This window comes from Pelodiscus sinensis, chromosome 1, assembly GCF_052426305.1.
Source record: "Pelodiscus sinensis isolate ZL-2025 chromosome 1, ASM5242630v1, whole genome shotgun sequence".
Lineage (NCBI taxonomy): Eukaryota > Metazoa > Chordata > Testudines > Trionychidae > Pelodiscus > Pelodiscus sinensis.
Window position 1 is genome coordinate 231067024 of NC_143052.1, and position 16976 is coordinate 231083999.

General features: G+C 39.0%; 1 protein-coding gene across 1 annotated transcript in view; it reads left to right on the plus strand.

Annotated features, from left to right (window-relative positions):
- The window catches only part of OCA2 (OCA2 melanosomal transmembrane protein), a 367587-nt gene that overhangs the window by 243332 nt on the left and 107279 nt on the right, over nucleotides 1–16976 (plus strand). The window contains exons 19-21 of the mRNA XM_006116097.5: nucleotides 3557–3684; nucleotides 6169–6228; nucleotides 6937–7041. Coding sequence (XP_006116159.1) covers nucleotides 3557–3684; nucleotides 6169–6228; nucleotides 6937–7041 — 293 coding nt within the window. The remainder of the gene's footprint in view (nucleotides 1–3556; nucleotides 3685–6168; nucleotides 6229–6936; nucleotides 7042–16976) is intronic.

Below are 16976 nucleotides of genomic sequence, written 5' to 3' on the forward strand. Positions count from 1 at the left end.
GAAAGCAATGAGATTTCATAATCCCTCACCCTCCTTTCTGCAAGCACATGCAACCTCAATACATCAGATTTTTCACATGTTAAGAGGAGAATTCTTGTGAGAGTGGTTTTAGTACCATGGAGATATCAGAAGCCAGATTATCAAGGCTCAAATTGACAGCTTTGAGGACACAGAGTCTAAGGCTATGTCTAGACTACATGCCTCTGGAGACAGAGGCATGTAGATGAGACTACCAGGCATAGGAAAATGAAGCGGCGATTTAAATAATCGCCGCTTCATTTAAATTTACATGGCTGCAGCGCTGAGCTGATCAGCTGTTTGTCGGCTCAGCGTGGTAGTCTGGACACGCGGGTGTCGACATCAAAGGCATTTGTCAACCACCCAGGTAAACCTCATTCCAGGAGGCATACCTGGGTGGTCAACAAATGCCTTTGATGTTGACACCCGTGCGTCCAGACTACCGCACTGAGCCGACAAACAGCTGATTGTCTCAGCGCGGCAGCCATGTAAATTTAAATAAAGCGGTGATTATTTAAATCACCGCTTCATTTTACTATGCCGGGTAGCCTCATCTACATGCCTCTGTCGCCAGAGGCATGTAGTCTAGACGTAGCCTTAGAAAGGGAATGCTACCAAGGTTTGGAGACCAGTGGAAGGGAAGAGAGAGGAGACATTAGTTAGAAAAGCAAGTACTAAGAGAACTTTTCCAAGAAGGCTATTACAATGGGGTCTTCATAGATAAAGGATCCAGTGAGAGAAGAGCTATCAGTTAAAATCAAGAGAGAAAATGTTTATTCATGGAACTCAATTTTACAATTCCCTTAAGAGGCAATGAAAATTCCTAATCAAGACCCAATATGATGTGGCTTTGTAAAAACTTTTCTTGACTTTCTAATGAGTGCTAGATAACAAAAACATTTCTATATATTTTTACGCATGAAGTATTATCAACAAGTGTGCTGTGCTCAGAGGACTGTATTTATTCTACCATTCCCTTGTAAGCATGCAATATGTTATTTTAAGTTCCAAAAATACATATGTATTGGAAGAATAAAAAAAATGCAACTCCTATGTAAGGGAATATTATGTAGAATTGCTGTGGATCTTTCTTTAGAAATTGAAGGGCATCAGTCAACATTCACTATCTTCATTAATGGAGAGAATATTCGAGCTATATGTTTCTGCTTTTATTTCTTAATCAAATTTAGATGGAATGTCATTGTCTCAATATTAAACCTTTGGAGAAGGTTCTTAAAAATGAGCTTGTTTGCCAGAAGCTGGGAATGGGTGACAGGGGATGGATTACTTGAATCACTTGTTCGGTTCATTCTCTCAAAAGCATCTGCCATTGGTCATTGCCAGAAGACAGGATACTGTGCTAGAGGGACTTTTGGTCTGACCCCAATATGGCCATTCTTATGTTCTATGTTCTTTGGGGGTAAGGGAAGCAGAAAGCACATGTGTACCAGCTGAATGACCCCATATCGTACATGCATGGAATCAATGTGCTATATTTTGCTATTTTCAGCATCAGTGAGGTAGAAGTGTCCTCTTAGAAAGCCATTTTATTTATCTATTTGCCCTGTGGCAGGATCTTAGTATCTCTAAATCTTCATCAGTACTTGATTACTAGTCTTTGACTTGAAGATTTCTACCAGGAAGGATTTTGTTTCCCCACAGGCATTTTTGATTGACATATAGGAACAAGTCACAGTGAAAAGAGAACTAACTTGAAATAGTGAGAAGCTTTGTGCATATGATTAATAATTCAAAAAACGATGCATCACAATAGTTTTTCATACAAATATTGTCCCCTTTTATAATAAATTTTCCTTCTCAGAAAAGTGGGCCTATGACTAATGAAAATTCTTTTTGAAATCTGAACAGTTTCAGAGGGGTAGCTGCGTTAGTCTGTTTCAGCAGAAACAATGAGGAGTCTTGCAAATTTATTTGGACATAAGCTTTTGTGGGTCGCAGCCCATGAAAGCTTATGCACAAATAAATTTGTTAGTCTTTAAATTGCCACAGGACTCCTCGTTGTTTTTGAAATCTGAAGTTTCTTAATTTGAAATTTGGCATAGTCCTTTGGCAGAAATCACTATTTCATGCACAGATGGTTCCAGAATACATTTAAATGTGAGTCATGGAGAGCCTGTGATTGTTTTTCCTTGTTGAATATTAAGCTTTGTGCTTTTGGACATCTGTGGATAAAAAAAGAAGTATGTAACTGTATATAGGCTACGTCTACACTGGCCCCTTTTCTGGAAGGGGCATGTTAATTTCAGCCATCGTAGTAGGGAAATGCGCGGGGGATTTAAATATCCCCCGCGGCATTTAAATAAAAATGTCCGCCGCTTTTTTCCGGCTTTTAGAAAAGCCGGAAAAGAGCGTCTACACTGGCCCCGATCCTCTGGAAAAAGCGCCCTTTTCCGGAGGATCTTATTCCTACTTTGAACTTAAGTGGGGTTGCATATATATGCAAATATATGCAAATAGCTTCTTTCACACTGATGGGCATGAATACAAAGATTAAGGCAAGACTACACAACACACAGGCCCCATTTAAGTCAGTTCTGCTGCTATTAATAAAATGCAATATTTACCCAATTTCCCCCATATGACAGCACTTTTAATGAGCAATGACAGTCCAGGAATTTAACTGCTAAACCATATATCAACAGAAAACCATTATATTGATTCCTTTTTTGTTTTGGCTCCCACCCACAGGCCCTGTGTAAACCCAAACTGCACCACAGGCTGCAAAAACATGGGCCAGGGGCCATATGCAGCCCACAGGCCGTATGTTGGGTAGTCCTGCAGTTGGGTGAGGTAATATCTTTTACTAGACTAACTTCTGTTGGCCTGAACTTGAAAGTTTGTCTTTCTTACCAAAAGAAGTTGGTCTAATAAATTATATGATCTCCCCCACCTTGTCTAATTGTATTAATAAAATATACACACAATATATATGTAAAAGTGGTAAGTGCGTACTCTTTGTGTACATAGTTTATCATTGTTTTTAAGCGACAACACCTGATCTGGAATAGTCTTACATTTCCTCACTTCATGCTCTAGAAAGTCCTATATAGCAGCCACCAATGTTCTGTCTGAAGACTGGAGAGAATGTTCTTCAGAGCCTTTTAGTGCCTGTTCTAATGACTTGGAATTTTATTTCTGAAGCAAACTCAGTGGATTTTTCAGCTGCACTAGATGGTTCCTTTCCCTAAAGCCTGAACATGCTTGCCAATTCCTCAGCACTTCCTGGGCATTACAGGCCCGAACATCATGGGATTGAAAATTAAATGTGTACCCTCTCTGCCATAGCATTTGTATGGGGTTTCTATTTCTGCATAAAACTAGAACATAGTCTTGTAAAATAGATTAGTGAACTTTCCTTGCTCCATAGTCAGCATAAAGAAGTAGGTCAGAAAATGTTTAAATGAAAAATATGTGGATTCATATTTTATGTCATTAGTATGTAAAATAAATGTGCATCTTAGCCATAGTTAGAAAATGTAACACATACTCGCTCTTCTCTCTTTCTCTTTCCATGCAGGATGGATTGCAATGTTGGGAGCTATTTGGCTACTAGTGTTAGCTGATATCCATGATTTTGAGATGATACTAAACAGAGTGGAATGGGCAACACTTCTTTTTTTTGCAGCACTGTTTGTTCTAATGGAGGTAAGGGTAAAAGAATTAAGACAAAAACTAGTTGTTCCCCATTATTTTTAACCTGTGATTTCTATAAGTTGAATAGCTAGAAATGCAAGAAGCATGTGAGTAACGAGGGCAAGCATTATCCTGAATAGAGTGCTCACATAAGGGGGCAAAAGCTCTGTAATGTTTCTGTTAATAGTTTAGTTCTAATAAGAGAACAGAAATATGGAATAGTGACATCTGCTTCTGGACCCCAGTCTCACTTTTCATTATAACCCATAGTTTGTCCTCTTCCCCTTCTACTTCCATAATTTCCAGCAAAGTGAGGGTTTCATTTCAAACTTGGCATGTGTGTTCCATGTGATCAGTTATTTTTAAAACAAGTTTAAAGTTATCTAGACAGGCATAAGAAAAAAACAGGAGTTAGTCATAGTTTGAAAATACCATACTTTTCCTTATATCCTGGCTACAAAATGGCTTATCTGAAAGGCTTCAAATGAGATTTTTTGGAAGCTCGTTGTGTGGTCTAGCACACAAGAGCAAATTTCAGATAATGAAAGACATTGTTAAAATGTTGAGTGCAAGCGATGTTTGAATAGTTGACTACATCGTACATTTGGTTTCCGCATGGCTGGTTGATTCAGTCCCGCGTGAGATCCATTTGATTTATTATTTCAGAATGTAGATGTGAAATGTTTTGCTTTGGCACAAATGTTTGGCAAATGTGTGTTTTTCAAATGAATACCTGCATTCACATGCAAACAGGAGCTTTTGTACCTGCACAAGAGTGCTCACTAGTCAGTATTTTCTTTTAAAAGTTCAAATCATCCAATCATGGTACAGAAATCAGACCATAATATGACTTGGTTGAACAGTCACACACCATGAATAGTGAATAATCAAAATGAACAGTTTATAAATGACTCAATTTGAAATCTGTTTGCATACCCTTTAATCAAATAACTATAAATTGTAAATAGATGTATATATTTGGATTTATTTGTGAACAATTCGTCAACAGAAAAATGTGCTAAATGTACAGCAAATATTTGTCACGAATAAATCAGCTAGTACCTTTTAATACAGAGTTCAGAATCTAGTAAACTCCTGAAAGATCATTGGAGTCTCTAATCATTGTAAAGGTTGCAATCAGCTTTATAGAGTTCAAAACATACATTGTTCATTTATTGTGACATGGGGCATCCATTAACATACACTCTTACACATGCAGTTTTTAATGTTATCTATTTTGAAACTTGTTGGGCAGGACTATGAATCTATACTAAAGTCACCTAAAGTTGATGATGTTAATATTTTAAAGTTTGTATGTTTAAAAATAAATACAAATGTTTAATGATTTAGAATTTTTCAGTGAATAGTCCTTTCTTTGAAAGTTGCCACCTGTTTTCTGAGTACATTATTTTTAAATGCAGAAGAGATTCTTCCCTATTCCTGGGTTGGCAGTGAGGTAGCTGCCATTTTGTTTTTCATTTCAGTTGCCGAACATTATATATGCATCCTCTCTCTCGCTCTCCCCCTTCCTCCCCTCTGTATTTATTCTCTATTTCTAAGATAAAAGTAATCTAGACTGAAAGTACATTTCCCCCTTTGTATACAAGTAATTGACATACAGCATATTATTGCTCTAGATAATCTAAATCATCTTTAACACAAGGGACTTACTAGGTAGGACACTACAATTCTCCTCAAGAGTGCCATGACTTTGCAACATGGATGACACCAGATATAAATATAAAAACTAAAGGACTGCTGCCCTGTCATTGCAGTGCATCTCAGTACCACACAAAAACATGGACAAAGCTCCTGGCCCAGAAGAGAGATTCTGCTGACAGTTGAAGCACACTAAGCGCAATGCCGTTCTTCCTGAAAAGTAATAGGTGTAACGGCATTGCACAAGAGAGTTTTTCTTGCGCAAGAAGGGGCACTGTAGATGCTCCTTGCACAAGAGCCTCTTCTGAAAAAAATGGTGGCTCATTAGGCATGCAAATGAGGCTTAGCAATATTCCACGCTTAGCCTCATTTGTATCTTACTCGAGCAAGAAGCCGCGAGTGTAGACATAGCCTTGAACTGTCCAGAGATTGAAATATTTGATTTAAGGCATTGGTTAATATCTAGGGTTTGTTTAGGTTTACAATAGTTTGCTCTCAAATAGTCAAACAAAATACGTCCACTTCAGAAGAAGGGAAACTTCGAACCTCAGAGTGTTTCCTCTTAATGGAGATGAGATGTCTGTGCCCTACATTCCCTTTAGTCTGGATGACATTTCAAATGCAACAAAATTCCACAAATAATGTGGCTCTTCTGCCATTTTTACCGTTCTCAGTAGCTTGCCAAATTGCAATGTGTATGTTATACATAGTGTGAACACTGTCATCATTTTGAGATAAAATAATTGTGTTGGATCTGTTTTAATTCACTTTAAAATATTTTTTTCAACTGCATAATTGCTCACATACTATTGGTTGATCTAAATTTATCTCTTTTAGGCTTTGGCTCATCTTCATTTAATAGATTATATAGGAGAACAGACAGCTTTGTTAATAAAGGTACATTACAATGTTTACAGTTATCTCACTACCAAAATAGAGAAACGTTTTTATGGCTTTAATAAATATACTGATTAATCATTGCATATTCAAGTATAACTGTATTCTTGCATCAGATGTGCAATGGGTGCATGTCATTCTATGGTCTTCAATATAGAGCTTGTAGACCTCTCCCAAGCCAGAATAGATGATCTTCTCTGAATAGCAAATCTTTTCTGTAGTTTGAATTAATTAATAATGGAGGGGAAAGATAATATAATAAATAGAGGGGGAAAAGTATAAGTATAGCTGTGCAGTACATTTCTTGCATGAACTGTAAACATGATTGTTAGAAATGTTACTTGTTGCATTTTAAGTGCAGGTGAGACAAACACCTGTCAGGAATGGTCTAGATAATGCTTAGTTCTGCCATGAGTGCAGATGACTTCTTAAGGTCTCTTCCAGTCCTATGAGTCTATGCCCCTTTCCCACATTTCTGCTGAATTAGTAGTGATATTGTATGAATAAATCTATCAGTTATTTCCTTTTTTAAAATGTATTTTATATTTGTATCACCTTTTACAAATGAGTGTGTTGACGAGTTGGTGTAGATTCTATACAATTTTGCCATTTGTAGCACATAGAAATAGCAAGGTTATTACAGCTGAAAAAAATGTCAGTTAGATTTCAGTGTAAATGGATTTGTAACTGCATCTTTCTCCATGCCAGGTGGTTCCTGAGGATCAGCGCCTTGCGGTGGCTATCATTTTAGTCCTCTGGGTCTCTGCTCTGGCATCATCCCTCATTGACAACATTCCGTTCACAGCTACAATGGTATGTGTCTCTTCCGCAGTTGCATTTCTTCCTTCCATTATATGTAGTGAGTCCATCCATTTGCTAACAAGCTTGTTTTGTAAGAACTCAACTGTGTTACAACTGCCCCCTTCTCTTGCAGGCAGTGAATCATTATTAGTAGGTTGATTCACCCCACTTAAGCATCCCAGTGGCAATTTGCACATACAAACATTAGATTTGCAAACACCATTATGATAAGTAAGCATGAAATTAAGTGCACCGCTGTGCTTACATTTTTGAACTGGCCCTGGTCTTCTGGCCTTTTAAACATCTGGCTCTCAAATCTTATTATTCCCACATTAAATTTATAGTGGCACTTCGTCATCATCTTTAATGACACTGAATAGTCATAGGGCTAAGGAAAGAGTGAGAATTATTCTATAAAACTGGAGTTTAGGACACTAACCTTGAATTCAGGTGACCCAAGATCAAGTCCTTGATCCAATGCCTATTTAATAATTTATATTAAAAAGGAACAGCTTCAACAGGAGCGAATCAGAGATGCCCTCCCCACTGGAGGAGGACGAGGCAGCTTCCATGTATGACCTTTATTCAACTTGTAAGGGCTTTCTGCTGTACTGTGGGGGCATGTCTGCACCACTTGGAAGATCAATACTGCCGTGGTTGATCTTTTGGGGTTGGATTTAGTGGGTGTAGTATAGACCTGCTAGATTGAACTCAGAGAGCACCCCCATTGGCACTGGTACGCCTACTCCTCATGCTTCTGTCAACCTCCCACTGTGTGGACGGGGATTTAAGATAAGTTGACTCCAGCTACGTAATTTACATAGCTGGAGTTGTGTATCTTACTTCCACCTTCCCATGTAGTGTTGACTAGGCCTGTGAAACTAATGTTGAAATCCCCTTCCTTGTATCAAGCAGGCAGGGAAATTGAACTTCAGTCTCCTGCAGGCCAGTCATGTTGTATTGGGATAAAAATTACTAAGGGAAGCCCCTTCCTCTACTATTTCAGTCTAACACTTTAAAAGATTTTTTAAAATTCAAAGAATTATCTTTGCAATTTTTGGATTTTTTTCAACCCAACCTGATCTCTTTTTTTCTATCTTTTTTTTTTAAACTTCCAGAGAATAAAGAAATCAGTTATTCACTTGACTGTAGTTCATACATAATACTCAGACTGGGAGAATTGTGGGATTCCACTTCAGGAGAGGTGAAGTTATGAAACCTAACGCGTGGGTGGAGGTGTTGGGGGGGGGGGGAGGGGATAAGAGTACACTCAGAGACCAGAGGAAGGACAGAGATGCAACCAGTTATCTGTGATACTTGGTATCTTTTATTTTGTTTCTTTTTTTATACAACTTAAACATAGTGGCTCAAATTTTGATTTGGGCTGCTCTGTTTGTGCATACAAATGCAATAATTAGTTCCTAATGTTTGAATCAATGTGTAAATCTATGCACAAACACAAATTTTGCCTATGCACAAAAAGGGAGGTAACTGAATTAAGCCTGTTCAATTAGCTTTATGAAATCTGACTGTCAGAATTATATATCAGTATGTAGAATCCAGAAGCCTAAACATTCTTCTAGATAAGGTGTTGGATGCTAAAAAGAGGAAAGGGGTTCCACTGTCAACTATTAGGCTTTGTCTACACTGTGAGTTTTTGCGGCAGAAAATATGCTAATGAGTGACTCCAGGGAGAAGTCTGGAGGTGTGCCTAACGTAGTGAATACAAGCAGAGAGAGGGTAAGTTTAGAAGATAGGATACACAAAGAACAAGTTAAAAATCACTTAGGAAAGTTAGATGTCAGCAAGTCACCAGGTCCTGATGAAATGCATCCCAGGATACTCAAGGAGCTGATAGAGGAGGTATCTGAGCCTTTAGCTATGATCTTTGAAAAATCATGGCAGACAGGGGAAATTCCAGAAGACTGGAAAAGGGCAAATATTGTGCCCATCTATAAAAAGGGGAATAAGAACAACCCAGGAAACTACAGACCGGTCAGTTTAACGTCTGTCCCAGGGAAGATAATGGAGCAGGTAATTAAGGAAATCATATGCAAACACTTGGAAGGTAATAAAGTGATAGGGAATAGCCAGCATGGGTTTGTGAAGGACAAGTCATGCCAAACTAATCTGACAGCTTTCTTTGATAAGATAACGAGCCTTGTGGATAAGGGAGAAGCGGTGGATGTCATATACCTAGACTTTAGTAAGGCATTTGATACGGTCTCGCATGATATTCTTATTGATAAACTAGGCAAATATAACTTAGATAGGGCCACAATAAGGTGGGTGCATAATTGGCTGGATAACCGTAGTCAGAGAGTTGTTGTTAACGGTTCTAAATCCTGCTGGAAAGGGATAACAAGTGGAGTTCCTCAAGGGTCTGTTTTGGGACCCGTACTGTTCAATATCTTCATCAATGATGTAGATATTGGGATAGAGAGTACGCTTATTAAGTTTGCAGATGATACCAAACTGGGTGGGGTTGCAACTTCTTTGGAGGATAGGGACATAATTCAAAATGACCTTAGCAAGTTAGAGAAATGGTCAGAGGTAAACAGGATGAGGTTTAATAAGGAGAAATGCAAAGTGCTCCACTTAGGAAGGAACAATCAGTTCCATACATACAAGATGGGAAGCGACTGTCTAGGAAGGAGCATGGCGGAAAGGGATCTAGGGGTCATAGTGGACCACAAGTTGAATATGAGCCAACAGTGTGATGCTGTTGCAAAAAAAGCAAATATGATTCTAGGTTGTATCAACAGGTGTGTTGTAAGCAAAACTCGTGAAGTCATTCTGCCGCTCTACTCTGCACTAGTTAGGCCTCAGCTGGAGTACTGTGTCCAGTTCTGGGCGCCACATTTCAAGAAAGATGTGGAGAAATTGGAAAGGGTACAGAGAAGAGCGACAAGAATGATTAAAGGTTTAGAGAACATGACCTATGAAGCCAGGCTTCATGAACTGGGCTTGTTTAGTTTGGAAAAAAGAAGATTAAGGGGGGACATGATAGCGGTTTTCAAATATCTAAAAGGGTGTCACAAGGAGGAAGGAGAAAATTTGTTCCTCTTGGTTTCTGAGGACAGGACAAGGAGTAATGGGCTTAAAGTGCAGCAGGGGAGGTTTAGATTGGACATTAGGAAAAAATTCCTAACTGTCAGGGTGGTCAAATATTGGAATAAATTGCCAAAGGAGGTGGTGGAATCTCCCTCTCTGGAGATATTTAAGAACAGGTTAGATAGACATCTGTCAGGGATGGTGTAGACGGAGCTTGATCCTGCCTTGAGGGCGGGGGGCTGGACTCGATGACCTCTCGAGGTCCCTTCCAGTCCTATTATTCTATGATTCTATGATTCTATGATTAGCATGTCACAATATCATTAGCATATTTTCTGCTGTTTCTTTTTGCGCAGAAAATCCTTATGCCTCTCTCGGAGGATCTTGTGCAAAACGGGTTTTTTGCACAAAATGGAAGCAGCAACACAGATTCCTTTTGTGCAAAAACCATTTCTGCTAAAAGAAATGGCAGAAAATATGCTAATGATATTGCAATTTATGCTAATGAGTCCCTCATTAGCATATTTCTGCCACAAAAACTTGTAGTGTAGACAAAGCCTTAGGGTCTTTCTTTATGTGGATCTAGAATCTCTGGAAGGTGAACAAGGCAATTAGGTGATTCCATACAAAGTTGGGTATTTCATCTTACTTTTCAAACTTGACATTCTAACGGCAGTAAAAGCAAAACCTGCTGATCAACACTACAAACAGGTAATCAGTGTATGAATGTGACAGAAATCAAGCAATTGACTGGATTGAAATAATGAAAACAAATATATTTTCTAAAGTAAAATGTAAACATAGTTAATTTTTTAGGCAACAAAGTTAGAAAGAATTCACACTTATCTTGAAGCAGTGATTCTCCATCAGTGGTACATGTACCCTGGGGATACACAGATATCTTCTAGAGGTACATCAATTCATCTAGATAGTTGCAGGCTACATTAAAAACACTAGCGAACTTAGTACAAACTAAACTTTCATGTACACAGTAACTTGTTTATACTCCTCTATATGCTACACAGAGAAATGTAAGTACAGTATTTATTTTCAGATTGATTTATTTTATAATTATAAGGCAAAATGAGAAAGTAAAGCATTTTTCAGTAATAGCATGATGTGGCACTTTTTGTATTTTTATGTCTGATTTTGTAACCAAGTAGTTTTTAAATGAGGTATAATGTGAAAGCTATGCAAGATAAATTAGACCCCTGAAAGGGGTATAGCAGTCTAGAGTTGTAACATCATCTCATTTTGACCTGCCACTTTTTATCATTAAAAGTGAGAGGAGCTCTTCATTTGCAGTGATGTATTTTTCACAGGTATCTAATGTCTTCAATGTCATTTGTTTTTCTTTTTGGATCTCCCTTTGTCTTCTGCTTTGCCAGAATGTTTTGTACCATCTTTAATTTTTCAGTCTATTGGTAAAAGTGCAAGAATGGACAAACTAACCATAATAAGACATCGGCAGTTTTGAGAACCACATATACATTTTTCTTATGAATACTCTTTATGAACAGGTTGTGAAGTTTTCCTTCCAAACAACATTCTTCTATTGTAAACAGTCTCAGAGGGGTAACTGTGTTAGTCTGTAACTAAAACCAATGTGCAGTTTTGTGGCACCTTGGAGACTAACAGATATATCCTGAGCTTTTGTGGGTAAAACTCACTTCATCAGAAGACTAATTCTTAGCAAAATATGAGCAAGAATTAATGTGGTATAAAATTAAGGTTGGATAAAAACACCTTGAATAAAGACCATGCCTTTATCGAGTATGTGCAGACCACAGTGTGTGCATCATAATGCAAGTTCACAGGAGAGATGTTACATGGTACCTTCTACCCTCCCTGTGGCCTCTATGCTAGCATTGGGCACAAGCCTATGTGGTTGATGAAGCCACTTTTCATGGATAGCACTGGCAAGTGTTTCTAGCTTCTCAGCAATGGGAAGAGAAAGGGACCCTACTAATACTAGTGGAATTGGACCAGCATGCCCATCTCTCCTCTTCCAAGGATGGCTGAACTGCTCTTGCTGCTGCAGCATGAGCAACCTTATTTAAGGAGGAATTATGTCTGAGGGCTTGTCTCCACTACATCAGGGATCAATGATGCAACAATCGATCCACCAACCATTGATTTATCATGTCTGCTTAGACCCAATAAATCAATCTGAGTGCTCTCCCATTGATACCGGTACTCCACCAGGATGAGAATAGCTGACATCAATGGGAGTGTCGCACCTACTGACCTTACTGCACGCAAGATGGAGCAGTAATTATGTCAACTTCAGCTATGTTATTTGCATAGCTGAAGTGACCTAAATCAGATCGATAGCGAGGGTTAATATAGACAATGCCTGAGTTAGATGCGTCATGGATGAAGTTTAATAGGGACAAATGCAAAGTGCTCCACTTAGGAAGGAACAGTCAGTTTTACACATACAGAATGGGAAGCGACTATCTAGAAAGGAGTATGGCAGAAAGGGATCTAGGGGTTATAGTGGACCACAAGCTGAATACAAGTCAGAAGTGTGATGCTGTTGCAAAAAAAAGCAAACATGATTCTGGGATGCATTAACAGGTGTGTTGTGAGCAAGACACGAGAAGTCATTCTTCCGCTCTACTCTGCGCTAGTTAGGCCTCAATTGGAGTATTGTCTCCAGTTCTGGGCACCGCATTTAAAGAAAGATATGGAGAAATTGGAGAGGGTCCAGAGAAGAGCAACAAGAATGATTAAGGTCTAGAGAACATGACCTATGAAGGAAGGCTGAAAGAATTGAGTTTGTTTAGTTTAGAAAAGAGAAGATTGAGGGGGGACATGATAGCAGTTTTCAGGTATCTAAAAGGGTGTCATAAGGAGGAGGGGGAAAACTTGTTCATCTTGGCCTCTGAGGATAGATCAAGAAGCAATGGGCTTAAACTGCAGCAAGGGAGGTTTAGGTTGGACATTAGGAAAAAGTTCCTAACTGTCAGGGTAGTCAAACACTGGAATAAATTGCCCAGGGAGGTTGTGGAATCTCCATCTGTAGAGATATTTACGAATAGGTTAGAATAGGTCTGTCAGGGATGGTCTAGACAGTATTTGGTCCTGCCATCAGGGCAGGAGACTGGACTCGAGGTCCCTTCCAGTCCTAGTATTTTATGATTCTATGATTCGTTCTCACTGCCTTCCCCCTGCATTGTCCATTGCTTACTAGCTACAGTGTAATGCATTATCTATATTTGTATTTCAAGGAGAGCTTTCTCTATCATACCCATACCTTTCCTTCCTCTTTTTCTTACAGTGTAATTAATATCCTACATGTGGTAGAAATTAATGATGTACCAAATTATTTATCATGATTGTCACTGTGATATCAAATAGAAGATTTTTTTCTTTTAAGGGCAGCTCCAGCTCCTGTTTAAAAAATATCTTTGGTAATTAGGAAATTTAATAAGAAAATTGTATGAAAAGTGTTACCAAAATTTTAAAATATGCCTTGTTTTGAGTATGCCCACTTTGTGATACTTTTGTTTATAAATGACCTAAAAGAAATGATGATAAAGGGAACGGAGGGCCTATTTTACTCAAGGAAAGGTTGATTTGTTTAGCTTAGCAAAACAAAGGCTAAGCGAGAGTATGATTGCTTTCTATAAATACATCGCAGGGGTAAACACCAGGGAGCATGAAAAGCTATTTAAGTTAAAGGACAATGTTGACAGATGAACAAAGGAGAATGAACTGGGCATGAACAAATTCAGGCTAGAAATTAGAAGGTTTCTAACGATCAGTGGAGCGAGGTTCTGGTACAGCCTCCCAATAGGAATAGTGGAGATGAATGACCTAACTAGCTGTAAAATGGAGCTTTGGATTTATGAAGGAATTGCTGGCAATAGCAGGGGACTAGACTCAATGATCTGGGAGATCCCTTCCAATCCTACGTTTGAGGCACATACCAGAATCAGTTTTCATATAGTTTGCAGAGTGTCCTCCATTCCAATTACAGCATGGGGGTTTGAAGAAATCCCCAAGGCCTGCTGAGTCAGGCTGTTTCCTAAGTATTTTCATGATTGCCAAGGCTAGAAGGGACCATTGTGATCATCTCATCTGACCTTCTCTCTAACACTGGCCATAGAACTTCCCCAAAATGATTCCTAGAATATATCTTTTAGAAAAACATCACATCTTGAATTGAAAATTGTCAAGTCTCAGAAGGGTGGCTGTGTTAGTCGGTGTGTGCAGAAACAAAGAGGAGTCATGTGGCACATTAAAGACGAAGGTGAGTCTACACAGCAACCTAAACGCAAAATAAGATATGCAATTTGTGCTATGGAAATTGAGTCTATCATGTTGATTGTATTTCGAAATAGCTTATTTTGAAATTTGGCATGACTACACAGCACCAGATTTAGAAATAATGCTGTATTTCGACACATCCCTTAACCCTTGTGCAATGAGGGTTACAGGGATGCCAAAATAGCATGCCCATTATTTTGAAAAATATTTCAAAATAATTGGTATGTTTAATAGATGCAGGGTAGCTATTCTGGGATACCTCCAGTATTCCGAAGTAGTCTCACTGTCTAGACATACCCTAACAGATTTATTTGGTCATAAACTTTAGTGGATAAAGACCACTTTGTCACAGGACTCTTCATTGTTTTTAAAAATTGTCAGTGCTGCAGACTCCACCACAACTGGTATGTACAGCCTCTCCCTGAGTTATGAATGAGTTATGGACCAAACACTTGGCCATAACTCGATCTGTTCGTAACTCGGACCCCATTGAGTTACACGCGACCGCGCTGTTCATAAGCGCGGGTCGCGTTCGTAACTCGGGGGCTGCCTTTACGACCGCTCCATGGGAGCTTGGGTCGTAAGTGCGAACGGTCATAACTTGACTGTTCGCAACTCAGGGAACGGCTGTACATTAAGCCAATGGTTAATTACTCTCACTGTTAGAAATATATGCCTTATTTCCAGTCTGAATTTGTCTAGCTTCAACTTCTAGCCATTGATTAGACCATTCTCTGCTAGATTGAAAGGTCCATTATCAAATATTTGTTCTCCATGTAGGTATTTACAGACTGTACTCAGGTCCCCCTGCAGCATTTTCCCTTTGTTAAACTAAATCGATGGATCGAGCATGTTGAGTCTGTTGTTATGAGGCATGTTTTCTTATATTCATTCTTGTGGCCTTTCTCTCAATCTTCTCTGTTTTATCAACCTCCTTCTGGAATAGAGGGCTTCAAAACTGCTGAATCCAGAGGTAAAGTGGCATTTCCACTCCTACTTGAGATTCCTCTGTTTATGCACCACAGGTTCACTTTATTTTTTTTGACCATAGTGTCACACTGGTAGCTCATGTTCAGCTGATTATCCACTAGGGCCCCCAAATCATCTTCACCGTCATTGCTTTACAGTCTCCCTTTAGTTCTGGGGACATCATCTCAGGCTTATTTTATGGCACAGAGCTGAGCGGAATATGAAAACATTTACTGCATCTTATAAAATCATTCATACTTCTTGATCTGAATTCATTTCCTGAGGCTGATTCCCATTTCTTGGTATTTCCTACAGGTTTTTGTTGTTGGTAATTTACACAAATGTAATAACCCCAGTGAGTGTTTCATACATTTATAAAACTGACTCTACATAAATTAGTATCAATATAAACAGATGTGTTATAAAAGCAGTGAAGGAAATGTTTCTCTTCACACTTTATATTTGCTTTATTTTTATAAAATAACCACAACATATAATGCAGTATAAACAAATACACTCTTACCTGACTCTATTTTAATTCAAGGTGTAATTTATATAAAGCTGTCAGATGCCTGGATTGTTCTGGGCACATCACTTTATATATCTGTAGATTCAAGTTTAGTGAGGGGATTGCCTTAAAACCATATATATTTGAGGGCACACCTCTTACTTTCAAGTGCCATAATTATTTCCCACAGACTCTGCTTCAGTATCGACAGGCAGACACTTTGCCCTGTAGCCAAAGGACAAAGAGAAGTTGTCTTTGATCTGCTGAGACCATCCTTTGCTTTCCTTAAATTCTGCCAATAGCACATTACAATTTCCAGCAAAGCTAGCAGCTTCTTTAAAAATTAGTGAAGGAGAAGTTTCTCCTGAATCAAAACAAGGAAGGGGATGTAAGAAAGAAACATTAAACTCCTGGTTTAAAGTTGTTGCTCTCATATATCTGCTATTTTCTGTACTGTTTATAGCAGGGGTGGGAAATCTTTTCAAGTTGGAGCCGCTACTCACAGAAAAATCAGTCGGGGGCCGCAAACAAGTGAGAAGCAAAAGAAAAAAACAAAACAAAACCAAAACCAAACAAAAACAAACCACAAAACAAACCCTCACCGACGAGGCCTCTGACTGAAAAGGAGAAAGACACTCCCCACATTTCCCCTGCACACAGAGCCTAGTGGGGCCCAAGCTGGTAGATTTTGTGTGCTCCAGTCCTGCAGGTGGGTGGTAGGGGAGCTGGAGTGCTAGTGTGGGCTTTCTAATGCTGGGGGAGGGGCATGAGCCTTCGGGGGCCAGATCCAGGCAAGCTGGGAGCTGCATCCAGCCCCTGGGCCTTAGGTTCCCCACTTCTGGTTTATAGTCTCTCTAGAGCAGGCATGTCCAAAGTCCAGCCCGCGGGCCAATTGCGGCCCGTGTTCCAGTTTAATACGGCCCCACAGGTAATTTGGCAATATCTATCTTTTATGGCCCCCAACGAATCCATATGTATTGAGATGAATACATTGTAAAATCTCAGTTAATGTCAGTTGGTCTAAATCAGTTATAAATATATTTGGACACAACATGTATACTTGGTGTTATGTTCCTGTTCATATTTTTTGAACTTAAAAGTTGACAGACAACCTTTATTACCAATAATATGTAATGTACTT